This window comes from Bombina bombina, chromosome 4 (genome assembly GCF_027579735.1).
Source record: "Bombina bombina isolate aBomBom1 chromosome 4, aBomBom1.pri, whole genome shotgun sequence".
NCBI lineage: Eukaryota > Metazoa > Chordata > Amphibia > Anura > Bombinatoridae > Bombina > Bombina bombina.
The window spans coordinates 704,973,633-704,987,288 of NC_069502.1; the positions used below are offsets into that span (position 1 = coordinate 704,973,633).

The 13,656-nt window shown below is 40.0% G+C and overlaps 1 protein-coding gene across 1 annotated transcript in view; it reads right to left on the bottom strand.

Moving 5' to 3' along the window:
• Positions 1-13,656, bottom strand: part of PDE7B (phosphodiesterase 7B) — a 237,875-nt gene that overhangs the window by 23,917 nt on the left and 200,302 nt on the right. Inside the window, exon 6 of the mRNA XM_053710898.1 lies at positions 12,347-12,447. Coding sequence (XP_053566873.1) covers positions 12,347-12,447 — 101 coding nt within the window. The remainder of the gene's footprint in view (positions 1-12,346; positions 12,448-13,656) is intronic.

Consider the following 13,656-nt stretch of genomic DNA (forward strand, 5'->3'; position numbering starts at 1 on the left):
AATATAGATAATCCCTTATTACCCATTCCCCAGTTTTGTATAACCAACACGGTTATATTAATAAACTTTTTACCTCTGTAATTACCTTGTATCTAAGCTTCTGCTAACCGCCTCCTTATCTCAGATATTTTGACAGACTGGCATTTCAGGCAAATAGTGTTGACTCTTAAATAACTCCACGTGCGTGAGCACAATGTTATCTAATCTGAAACACATGAACTTACGCCCTCTAGCTGTGAAAAACTGTCAAATTCATTCAGATAAGAGGGGGCCTTCAAGCGCTTAGAAATTAGCATATGAGCTTACCTACGTTTAACTTTCAACTAAGAATAACAAAAGAATAAAGCAAATTTGATGATAAAAGTAAATTAGAAAGCTAGATCAATAATTTGGGTTGTTTACTAAAAAAAAACAGAATTTATGTTTACCTGATAAATTTCTTTCTCCAACGGTGTGTCCGGTCCACGGCGTCATCCTTACTTGTGGGATATTCTCTTCCCCAACAGGAAATGGCAAAGAGCCCAGCAAAGCTGGTCACATGATCCCTCCTAGGCTCCGCCTACCCCAGTCATTCGACCGACGTTAAGGAGGAATATTTGCATAGGAGAAATCATATGGTACCGTGGTGACTGTAGTTAAAGAAAATAAAATATCAGACCTGATTAAAAAAACCAGGGCGGGCCGTGGACCGGACACACCGTTGGAGAAAGAAATTTATCAGTTAAACATAAATTCTGTTTTCTCCAACATAGGTGTGTCCGGTCCACGGCGTCATCCTTACTTGTGGGAACCAATACCAAAGCTTTAGGACACGGATGAAGGGAGGGAGCAAATCAGGTCACCTAAATGGAAGGCACCACGGCTTGCAAAACCTTTCTCCCAAAAATAGCCTCAGAAGAAGCAAAAGTATCAAACTTGTAAAATTTGGTAAAAGTGTGCAGTGAAGACCAAGTCGCTGCCCTACATATCTGATCAACAGAAGCCTCGTTCTTGAAGGCCCATGTGGAAGCCACAGCCCTAGTGGAATGAGCTGTGATTCTTTCGGGAGGCTGCCGTCCGGCAGTCTCGTAAGCCAATCTGATGATGCTTTTAATCCAAAAAGAGAGAGAGGTAGAAGTTGCTTTTTGACCTCTCCTTTTACCTGAATAAACAACAAACAAGGAAGATGTTTGTCTAAAATCCTTTGTAGCATCTAAATAGAATTTTAGAGCGCGAACAACATCCAAATTGTGCAACAAACGTTCCTTCTTTGAAACTGGTTTTGGACACAGAGAAGGTACGATAATCTCCTGGTTAATGTTTTTGTTAGAAACAACTTTTGGAAGAAAACCAGGTTTAGTACGTAAAACCACCTTATCTGCATGGAACACCAGATAAGGAGGAGAACACTGCAGAGCAGATAATTCTGAGACTCTTCTAGCAGAAGAAATCGCAACTAAAAACAAAACTTTCCAAGATAATAACTTAATATCAACGGAATGTAAGGGTTCAAACGGAACCCCCTGAAGAACTGAAAGAACTAAATTGAGACTCCAAGGAGGAGTCAAAGGTTTGTAAACAGGCTTGATTCTAACCAGAGCCTGAACAAAGGCTTGAACATCTGGCACAGCTGCCAGCTTTTTGTGAAGTAATACCGACAAGGCAGAAATCTGTCCCTTCAGGGAACTTGCAGATAATCCTTTTTCCAATCCTTCTTGAAGGAAGGATAGAATCCTAGGAATCTTAACCTTGTCCCAAGGGAATCCTTTAGATTCACACCAACAGATATATTTTTTCCAAATTTTGTGGTAAATCTTTCTAGTCACAGGCTTTCTGGCCTGAACAAGAGTATCGATCACAGAATCTGAGAATCCTCGCTTCGATAAAATCAAGCGTTCAATCTCCAAGCAGTCAGCTGGAGTGAAACCAGATTCGGATGTTCGAACGGACCCTGAACAAGAAGGTCTCGTCTCAAAGGTAGCTTCCAAGGTGGAGCCGATGACATATTCACCAGATCTGCATACCAAGTCCTGCGTGGCCACGCAGGAGCTATCAAGATCACCGACGCCCTCTCCTGCTTGATCCTGGCTATCAGCCTGGGGATGAGAGGAAATGGCGGGAACACATAAGCTAGTTTGAAGGTCCAAGGTGCTACTAGTGCATCCACTAGAGCCGCCTTGGGATCCCTGGATCTGGCCCCGTAGCAAGGAACTTTGAAGTTCTGACGAGAGGCCATCAGATCCATGTCTGGAATGCCCCACAGGTGAGTGACTCGGGCAAAGATTTCCGGATGGAGTTCCCACTCCCCCGGATGCAATGTCTGACGACTCAGAAAATCCGCTTCCCAATTTTCCACTCCTGGGATGTGGATAGCAGACAGGTGGCAGGAGTGAGACTCCGCCCAAAGAATAATTTTGGTTACTTCTTCCATCGCTAGGGAACTCCTTGTTCCCCCCTGATGGTTGATGTACGCAACAGTCGTCATGTTGTCTGATTGAAACCGTATGAACCTGGTCCTCGCAAGCTGGGGCCAGGCCTGGAGCGCATTGAATATCGCTCTCAGTTCCAGAATATTTATCGGTAGAAGAGATTCTTCCCGAGACCAAAGACCCTGAGCTTTCAGGGATCCCCAGACCGCGCCCCAGCCTATCAGACTGGCGTCGGTCGTGACAATGACCCACTCTGGTCTGTGGAACATCATCCCTTGAGACAGATTGTCCAGGGACAGCCACCAACGGAGTGAGTCTCTGGTCCTCTGATTTACTTGTATCTTCGGAGACAAGTCTGTATAGTCCCCATTCCACTGACTGAGCATGCACAGTTGTAATGGTCTTAGATGAATGCGCGCAAAAGGAACTATGTCCATCGCCGCCACCATCAACCCGATCACTTCCATGCACTGAGCTATGGAAGGAAGAGGAACGGAATGAAGTATCCGACAAGAGTCCAGAAGCTTTGTTTTTCTGGCCTCTGTTAGAAAGATCCTCATTTCTAAGGAGTCTATAATTGTTCCCAAGAAGGGAACCCTTGTTGACGGGGATAGAGAACTCTTTTCCACGTTCACTTTCCAGCCGTGAGATCTGAGAAAGGCCAGGACAATGTCCGTGTGAGCCTTTGCTTGAGGAAGGGACGACGCTTGAATCAGAATGTCGTCCAGGTAAGGTACTACTGCAATGCCCCTTGGTCTTAGCACCGCTAGAAGGGACCCTAGTACCTTTGTGAAAATCCTTGGAGCAGTGGCTAATCCGAAAGGAAGCGCCACGAACTGGTAATGTTTGTCCAGGAATGCAAACCTTAGGAACCGATGATGTTCCTTGTGGATAGGAATATGTAGATACGCATCCTTTAAATCCACCGTGGTCATAAATTGACCTTCCTGGATGGAAGGAAGGATAGTTCGAATGGTTTCCATCTTGAACGATGGGACCTTGAGAAATTTGTTTAAGATCTTGAGATCTAGGATTGGTCTGAACGTTCCCTCTTTTTTGGGAACTATGAACAGATTGGAGTAGAACCCCATCCCTTGTTCTCTTAATGGAACAGGATGAATCACTCCCATTTTTAACAGGTCTTCTACACAATGTAAGAACGCCTGTCTTCTTATGTGGTCTGAAGACAACTGCGACTTGTGGAACCTCCCCCTTGGGGGAAGTCCCTTGAATTCCAGAAGATAACCCTGGGAGACTATTTCTAGCGCCCAAGGATCCAGAACATCTCTTGCCCAAGCCTGAGCGAAGAGAGAGAGTCTGCCCCCCACCAGATCCGGTCCCGGATCGGGGGCCAATATTTCATGCTGTCTTGGTAGCAGTGGCAGGTTTCTTGGCCTGCTTTCCCTTGTTCCAGCCTTGCATTGGTCTCCAAGCTGGCTTGGCCTGAGAAGTATTACCCTCTTGCTTAGAGGACGTAGCACCTTGGGCTGGTCCGTTTTTACGAAAGGGACGAAAATTAGGTCTATTTTTTGCCTTGAAGGGCCGATCCTGAGGAAGGGCGTGGCCCTTACCCCCAGTGATATCAGAGATAATCTCTTTCAAGTCAGGACCAAACAGCGTTTTCCCCTTGAAAGGAATGTTTAGTAGCTTGTTCTTGGAAGACGCATCAGCCGACCAAGATTTCAACCAAAGCGCTCTGCGCGCCACAATAGCAAACCCAGAGTTCTTAGCCGCTAACTTAGCCAATTGCAAAGAGGCGTCTAGAGTGAAAGAATTAGCCAATTTGAGAGCATTGATTCTGTCCATAATCTCCTCATAAGGAGGAGAGTCACTATCGAGCACCTTAAGCAGTTCATCAAACCAGAAATATGCGGCTGTAGTGACAGGGACAATGCATGAAATGGGTTGTAGAAGGTAACCCTGCTGAACAAACATCTTTTTAAGCAAACCTTCTAATTTTTTATCCATAGGATCTTTGAAAGCACAACTATCCTCTATGGGAATAGTGGTGCGTTTGTTTAAAGTAGAAACCGCTCCCTCGACCTTGGGGACTGACTGCCATAAGTCCTTTCTGGGGTCGACCATAGGAAACAATTTTTTAAATATGGGGGGAGGGACGAAAGGAATACCGGGCCTTTCCCATTCTTTATTAACAATGTCCGCCACCCGCTTGGGTATAGGAAAAGCTTCTGGGAGCCCCGGCACCTCTAGGAACTTGTCCATTTTACATAGTTTCTCTGGGATGACTAAATTTTCACAATCATCCAGAGTGGATAATACCTCCTTAAGCAAAATGCGGAGATGTTCCAATTTAAATTTAAATGTAATCACATCAGATTCAGCCTGCTGAGAAATGTTCCCTAAATCAGTAATTTCTCCCTCAGACAAAACCTCCCTGGCCCCCTCAAATTGGGTTAGGGGCCCTTCAGAGATATTAATATCAGCGTCGTCATGCTCTTCAGTAACTAAAACAGAGCATCCACGCTTACGCTGACAAGGGTTCATTTTGGCTAAAATGTTTTTGACAGAATTATCCATTACAGCCGTTAATTGTTGCATAGTAAGGAGTATTGGCGCGCTAGATGTACTAGGGGCCTCCTGAGTGGGCAAGACTCGTGTAGACGAAGGAGGGAATGATGCAGTACCATGCTTACTCCCCTCACTTGAGGAATCATCTTGGGCATCATTGTCATTATCACATAAATCACATTTATTTAAATGAATAGGAATTCTGGCTTCCCCACATTCAGAACACAGTCTATCTGGTAGTTCAGACATGTTAAACAGGCATAAACTTGATCAGAAAGTACAAAAAACGTTTTAAAATAAAACCGTTACTGTCACTTTAAATTTTAAACTGAACACACTTTATTACTGCAATTGCGAAAAAACATGAAGGAATTGTTCAAAATTCACCAAATTTTCACCACAGCGTCTTAAAGCCTTGAAAATATTGCACACCAATTTTGGAAGCTTTAACCCTTAAAATAACGGAACCGGAGCCGTTTTAAGCTTTAAACCCCTTTACAGTCCCTGGTATCTGCTTTGCTGAGACCCAACCAAACCCAAAGGGGAATACGATACCAAATGACGCCTTCAGAAGTCTTTTATGAGTATCAGAGCTCCTCTCACATGCGACTGCATGCCATGCCTCTCAAAAACAAGTGCGCAACACCGGCGCGAAAATGAGACTCTGCCTATGCTTTGGGAAAGCCCCTAAAGAATAAGGTGTCTAAAACAGTGCCTGCCGATATTATTAAATCAAAATACCCAGAATAAATGATTCCTCAAGGCTAAATAAGTGTTAATATCAATCGATTTAGCCCAAAAAAAGTCTACAGTTTAAATAAGCCCTTGTGAAGCCCTTATTTACAATCGTAATAAACATGGCTTACCGGATCCCATAGGGAAAATGACAGCTTCCAGCATTACATCGTCTTGTTAGAATGCGTCATACCTCAAGCAGCAAGAGACTGCAAACTGTTCCCCCAACTGAAGTTAATTGCTCTCAACAGTCCTGTGTGGAACAGCCATGGATTTTAGTTACGGTTGCTAAAATCATTTTCCTCATACAAACAGAATTCTTCATCTCTTTTCTGTTTCTGAGTAAATAGTACGTACCAGCACTATTTGAAAATAACAAACTCTTGATTGAATAATGAAAAACTACAGTTAAACACTAAAAAACTCTAAGCCATCTCCGTGGAGATGTTGCCTGTACAACGGCAAAGAGAATGACTGGGGTAGGCGGAGCCTAGGAGGGATCATGTGACCAGCTTTGCTGGGCTCTTTGCCATTTCCTGTTGGGGAAGAGAATATCCCACAAGTAAGGATGACGCCGTGGACCGGACACACCTATGTTGGAGAAATAATATATACATGTGAAGGGTTATTCAGGGATTCCTGACAGATATCAGTGTTACAATGTATCTATCGCTAATTTTGAAGAAGAAAAAAAAGTTTGGAAATAGCAAAGTGCTACTTGTATTTATTGCCCTATAACTTGCAAAAAAAACAAAGAACATTGGGTATTTCTATACTCAGGACAAAATTTAGAAACTATTTAGCATTGTTGTTTTTTGGTGGTTGTAGATGCGTAAGAGATTTTGGGGGTCAAAGTTAGAAAAAGTGTTTTTTTCCCATTTTTTCATCATGTTTTATAATAATTTTTATAGTAAATTATAAGATATGATGAAAATAATGGTATCTTTAGAAAGTCCATTTAATGGCAAGAAAAACGGTATATAATATGTGTGGGTACAGTAAATGAGTAAGAGGAAAATTACAGCTAAACACAAACACTGCAGAAATGTAAAAATAGCCCCAGTCCCTAACGGTAAGAAAATTGAAAAATGGTCTGGTCACTAAGGGGTTAAAGGGATATGAAAGCCAAACTTTTTTTTTGTGTGATTCAGATAAAGCATGTGACTTTAAACAACTTTCTAATTTACTTCTATTATCAATTTTTCTTTGTTCTCTTGGTATATAGATATAGAAACGGAACATATCCTGCTATGTGCAGAACATTGGATTATATTAGCTTCTTATGTTGTGCTTTATAATAACTGTGATCGTGTTTGCTTGACTTGTGGGTGTTAGCTTTATATCAACTTTTTTGGCTCCATTGTAGTCTATGGGGGAATACGACTTTGCGTTCTAGCCCTATGTGAGGCATTCAGCTCACCCACGGTATCCAACATGTAGATGTTAGTGTGCTCTAGACCAGGAGTCGCCAACCTTTCGGACCTCAGGGACCACTAAACTCACAATTTTGAATCCCGTGGAACACTAACATGATTTTTTTTTTTTTTTTTAAACGTACAAACCTCTATAATGTGTATATAGAGATTATATGTATATAACTACATGTACATAACTAGTATAACCATAGCCAAGTTTACATTATATATATATTTACACATTTTTAAGAATTATTTTTTGGAATTAACTAACTGAAAGTTACCTCCCCAGTTAGGAATTACCGTATTTTTCACTCCATAAGACGAACTTTTTCCCCCCTCAAAAGTAAGGGGAAATGTCTGTGCGTCTTATGGAGCGAATGCAGGGCCAGATTGGGCAGCCGGATGCTTAGCCTATTTGCTATAATGCCCGCGGGCCGCTCAGAGTCAGTGCTCCTCAGCTGAGCTCATGTCACGCTCCGCTCCGCCTCCAACTTAGTAGTCACTCAAACTAGGACTACACTTCCCATAACTCCGTGGGGATACTAGTTATAACGTCAGTGCCCTGGAAGTTCTGGCACGCACATGTGTTGGTGACATGACCTGGAGGTCGGTGTTGAGAGGCTCAGAGCTGCGGTGAACGGTGGTCGCTTGGCTGGGGTTCCAGTCAGGGGGTATGCTAAAAAACCGGGTGAGCAATATATAAATCTTGGGGGCCTTTTGGCTAAAAACTCTGTCATGTCTGAAAAAGGAATATAGATTGGGGAGTGTTGAGAAGCTGTTGGACAATATAGACACAGGTCACGTCTCTGGGGGAAAATAGCTTGTCTGTTATTACACAAGTTTTTTTTTTTTTTTAGCTTGGCGCTGGATATTTGGAAACGGTGTCTATTTTAGGGGTTAAAATCTTGAAGAAAATCTTGAAGAATGACACTATTTTATAGCATCAATAGCATTTTAGTGCTTAGTTTGTCTTTTATTTATGGCTGTGTTAGTAGCTCAGTTTGTTCAAACGTTTTGAAAGTACTCTTATCACACACTCTCAATCACACACAAGCTCTCTCTCACACACACACACACACACTAACACTCTAACACAACACACACACTCACACACATTTTTATCACACACTCTCAATCACACACAAGCTCTCTCTCACACACACACACACACACACACACACACTAACACTCTAACACAACACACACACTCACACACATTTTTATCACACACTCAATCACACACAAGCTCTCTCTCACACACACACACACACTAACACTCTAACACAACACACACACTCACACACATTTTTATCACACACTCTCAATCACACACAAGCTCTCTTCAGAATATTTTTTTTCTTGTTTTCCTCCTCTAAAAACTAGGTGCGTCTTATGGTTAGGTGCGTCTTATGGAGCGAAAAATACGGTATTCCAAACTACTTATGATCATGGACAGACACTGGAGTCCTAAATTAAAGGGTCATGAAACCCAGAACTTTTCTTTCATGATTCAGATAGAGAATACAATTTTAAACAACTTTCCAATTTAATTCTATTATCAAATTTGTTTCATTCTCTTGGTATCATTTGTTAAAAGAGCAGCATTGCACTACTGGTTTCTAACTTAACACATGAGTGAGCCAATGACAATCAGTATATATATATATATGCAGCCACCAATCAGCAGCTAGCACCTAGATTCTTTACTGCTCCTGAGCTTGCCTAGATAAAACTTTCAGCAAAGGAAAACAAGAGAATGAAGCAAATTAAATAATATAAGTAAATAGGAAAGTTGTTTAAAATTGTATTCTCTATCTGAATCACGAACTAAAAATTTTGGGTTTCATGTCCCTTTAAGTTTATATCAGAAAGCTCTCAATATGGATGTGAGCTAACCACGACTGATGTTACTGGCAATAACTATAATACTGGTGGATATGGCTGATCTGCTGGATGGCAATTACTGGAATTCAGGTGGAATGGCTTTGTGCGTGGGAAAATTATTAGAATTAAAAATAATTAATATTTAATAAATAAAAAAAAAAGAAGATGGAGGGGAGGAAGACAAACAGTGATGTAAATCCATCTGAAGGAATTAGGAAAACTACTACAAAGAGACAAGTAAAGGGAATAAAATAAATTAAATATAAGAGAGAATTTTTTTTTAAAGATTTTCTTTTTTTTAATATACTTTAATTCCACTATTTTAAGCCAAGACTATACCATCCTCTGCTGTCTTTAAAATGGAAGCATCTTCCTCTGAGCAGCGCTCCGGGCGGGTGGAGTTAAAAATTAAATCTAGCTACGCAAGTTGTTCAGTACTACGCATTGTGCGAAGGGAGATTGTAATTAAACTCCGCCTTCGTCGGTTTTCACTGATGTCTAGCCAGGCACTGTAGGGAGTTGCAGGGCAACAGGGGTGACATCATCAGAGGAGATTCATTTCTGCTTGATGGTGTCAAGGACCACCAACATCTTCTCGTGGACCACCAGCTGGTTGGCGACCGCTGCTCTAGACTATTGCTCAAGTGAGAACAAATTACCTTTCAGTTTGTTATAAGGTCGCAAAAATAGAAGCACTATTGATTGTTGTCAAGTGATGTTGTAATCTAAGCCTACTACTTATTTATTACAAAACAATCTCCTTCATCTGCCCTTGGCCTCCGGTTTTGAGAAATATATTTGCAAAAAAACTAAATACTACACTAACTGGAGAAGAATAAACCCCTAGACTAGCAATACAAAGACATATTTCACTAATACATCACTTGAGAAAATATCAAGGAAAACGTTTTTAGCTGGCGCAGTATAAAGTGCTGTCAACAAAGGAAAAAGTTCTGTCTTAAAGGGACAGTCAACACCAGAATTTTTGTTGTTTTAAAAGATAGATAATACCTTAATTACCAATTCCCCAGTTTTGCATAACCAACACAGTTATAATTATACACGTTTTACCTCTGTAATTACCTTGTATCTAAGCCTCAGTAGACTGCTCCCTTATTTCAGTTCTTTTGACAGACTTGCATTTTAGCCAATCAGAGCTCTCCATGGTAAATTCACGTGCATGAGCTCAATGTTATCTATATGAAACACGTGAACTAATGCCCTCTAGTGGTGAAAAACTATCAAAATTAATTTAGATTAGGGGCGGCCTTCAAGGTCTAAGAAATTAGCATATGAACCTCGTAGGTTTAGCTTTTAACTAAGAATACCAAGAGAACAAAGCAAAATTGGTGATAAAAGTAAATTAGAAAGTTGTTTAAAATGACATGCCCTATTTGAAACATGAAAGTTTTTTTTGGACTTGACTGTCCCTTTAACCTGTCTGCTGCACAATTGCCACCAGCAATCTGGCATTGCAGCCAATCAGAACATTTTCTAAGAAAACTCCAGTGTTAGAACTTCCAGGTATTTTTGAGTTCTCTGAGGATGAAAGCACCTCAGGTGGCTGGAATCTGTTTATATTAAAGGGACAGTCAAGTAAAAAAAAAACTTTCATTTTTCAAATAAGGCATGTAATTTTAAACAACTTTCCAATTTAATTTTATCAACAATTTTGTTTTGTTCTCTTGGTATTCTAGTTGAAAGCAAGCTTAGGAAGGCTCATATGATAATTTCTAAGCCCTTGAAGGCCGCCTCTATTTTATTTACTTTTCACAGCAGGGGAGAGCAAGCTCATGTAGGCCATATAGATAGCATTGTGATCACGCTCGTGGCTAGTGGCAGACACTGCACTAATTGGCTAAAATGCAAGTCAATAGATAATAACTAAAAGTCATGTGATTAGGGGCGGTCAGAAGATGCTTAGATACAAGTTAGTCACAGAAGTAAAAAGTGTATTAATATAACAGTGTTGGTTTTGCAAAACTGGGGAATGGGTAATAAAGGGATTATCTATCTTTCTAAACAACAAAAATTCTGGTGTTGACTGTCCCTTTAAAACACTGAGCAATAATGCTTATTAGGAAAAGCTAACATAAAATGACCAGAATAACCTTTAAAGTTGTGATGGTTCTGTAACATATACAGGATTACTGCCCAAGCTATTCAAAGGGACAGTCAACTCGAAAATTGTTATTGTTTAAAAAGATAGATAATCCCTTTATTACCCATTCCCCAGTTTTGCATAATCAACACAGTTATATTAATAAACTTTTTACCTCTGTGATTACCTTGTATCTAAGCCTCTTCTGACATCCCCCTGATCACATGACTGTGACTATTTATTATCTATTGACTTGCATTTTAGCCAATTAGTGCTGTGTCATCCACAACCCAAGGGAGAGAGCACAATGTTATCTATATGGCTCACACAAACTAGTACTCCCCTGTTGTGAAGTATATTATTATAACAATGTTGCTTGTGCAAAGCTGGGGAAAGGGTAGTAAAGACATTATCTTTTTAAACAATAATAATTTTGGTGTTGACTGTCCCTTTAAACTCTTTAAGTGTTGTCATTTCCCTATGAAATGCAGATCTTGTCATCATTCTGTTCCTCTAGTGGGCTTGCTTCTGTGCTGCTCCCAAATTTTTCATAATGTAGAAACAAAGGGGCCTATTTATTAAATGTCTGTCCGACATGATCCGATCATGTCCGACAGACATCGCTGAATGCATTCAGCATTGCACCAGCAGCTCTTGTAAACTGCTGGTGCAACGCCGCCCCCTGCAGATTCGCGGGCAATCGGCTGCTAGCAGGGGGTGTCAATCAACCCGATCGCATTTGATCGTATTCGAGACTCCAGCGAATGCGTAGAGATTGACGCAATGATAAATAGGCCTACATTCTTTAAATTTGGTAACAGTGATCAATCACCTGGCTAAAAATATGTAAGTTTTTTTTTTATAAGTGTTCTCTAAGTGCAAAAACAGGAAAAATCTAATATACAGACACCCTAACAATCCCTTATTTGAAAAAAAGACAAACCTGGGAACCCCTCTTTCAAATTTCAGTACTTTGATTATTAATTGTATTGCAGATTTTTTTTTTGTCATCATAACCTTATTGAACCCAGGGTTCTTTGGAGTCACTTTGACCAATAGCTCTAAATCTATAGCTTATAATCTAAGGCACTATTTCCCAGTTATTATAAGACTCATTAAAAATCAAATAAAAAGTATATTCATTTGTTCTCAATCTCTAAAGTATATATTGTGTATAATGTGAAATGGTTTCAGAACTATTACATTGCAAAGCTAAGAATCCGGACAATAAAACAGATCCAATCATTTAGTTAGTATTCAGCCAGACATACCTTTGACTCTTTCAAGTAGCAATGCATAGCTTGTGTAACATCTGCAGCATGGACGGCATTATGATATGGGTTTTGACTGTGATAGTCCTCTTGAACCAAGACTAAATAAAAAAAAAATAATAATAAAAAAATAAACAACTTTTGACATCTGTTGATTTAAGGGACACTCAAGTCAAAATAAACTTTTATGATTCAGAAAGAGCATGCAGTTTTAAGACACTTTCCAATTTACTTCCATTATTACATTTTGAACAGTGTTTTTTATATTCACACTTTCTGGGGAACAAGATCCTACTGAGCATGTGCACAAAATTACAGGGTATATGTATACTAGTCTGTGATTGGCTGATGTCCGTCACATGGTACAGGGGGCCGGATAATAAGAGAAAAATTAAATTTGTCAGAAAATAAATCTGCTGCTTATTTGAAATTCAGAGTAGTTATTTTTGTATGCACTTGTTAATAATGCAATTCTACTGCATTGAGTAGTCCTTTAAAGGGACATAATACTCATATGCTAAATCACTTGAAAGTGATGCAGCATAACTGTAAAAAGCTGACATGAAATTATCACCTGAACATCTCTATGTAAAAAGGGAAGATATTTTACCTCAAAATATCTTCGGCTCACCAGAGTAAGTGCTCTAGAAACAGTTAAAGTTGTTGTAAAGCTTCAAGTTGAAAAAAACAACAACAAAAAACCCACAATAGCCAGTAAGCATCAGCAATGCGGAGGTCTTGCATTGCTTTGCTTCTATCTCATGAGATTTCAATTAAATCTCACGAGATTGCACAGTAAACTTCCTTAAACTGAATAGGAAAATAACATGACTGTGCCTGCACATTCCTTTGCAAGTCCTGGCACTAAAGTCCTTTTACAATGTGGTGTGAATACTTTGAGGTAGATATCTTTTTTACATACAAAACGTTAAGGTGATATTTTCTAGTCAGCTTTTTAACTGCTATGTTGCATCACTTTCATGTGCTTCAACATTTAGGTATCATGGCCCTTTAAGGTGGAACAATCCCTCTCCAAAATCATTACAACATCTTTGGCATAGGAAATGGTGTTAATAGTGGAAAAAGAAAATGCTCTAACGCTGAAAATAATGGTAGAAGCTGTATTTGCAGCTTCTGAGAGCTTGCAGTGCAGGCTAGTAAGGTCAGCAACCACAAATTTAAAGGGACACTGAACCCAAATTTTTTCTTTTGTGATTCAGATAGAGCATGCAATTTTAAGCAACTTTCTAATTTACTCCTATTATCATTTTTTCTTCGTTCTCTTGCTATCTTTATTGAAAAAGAAAGTC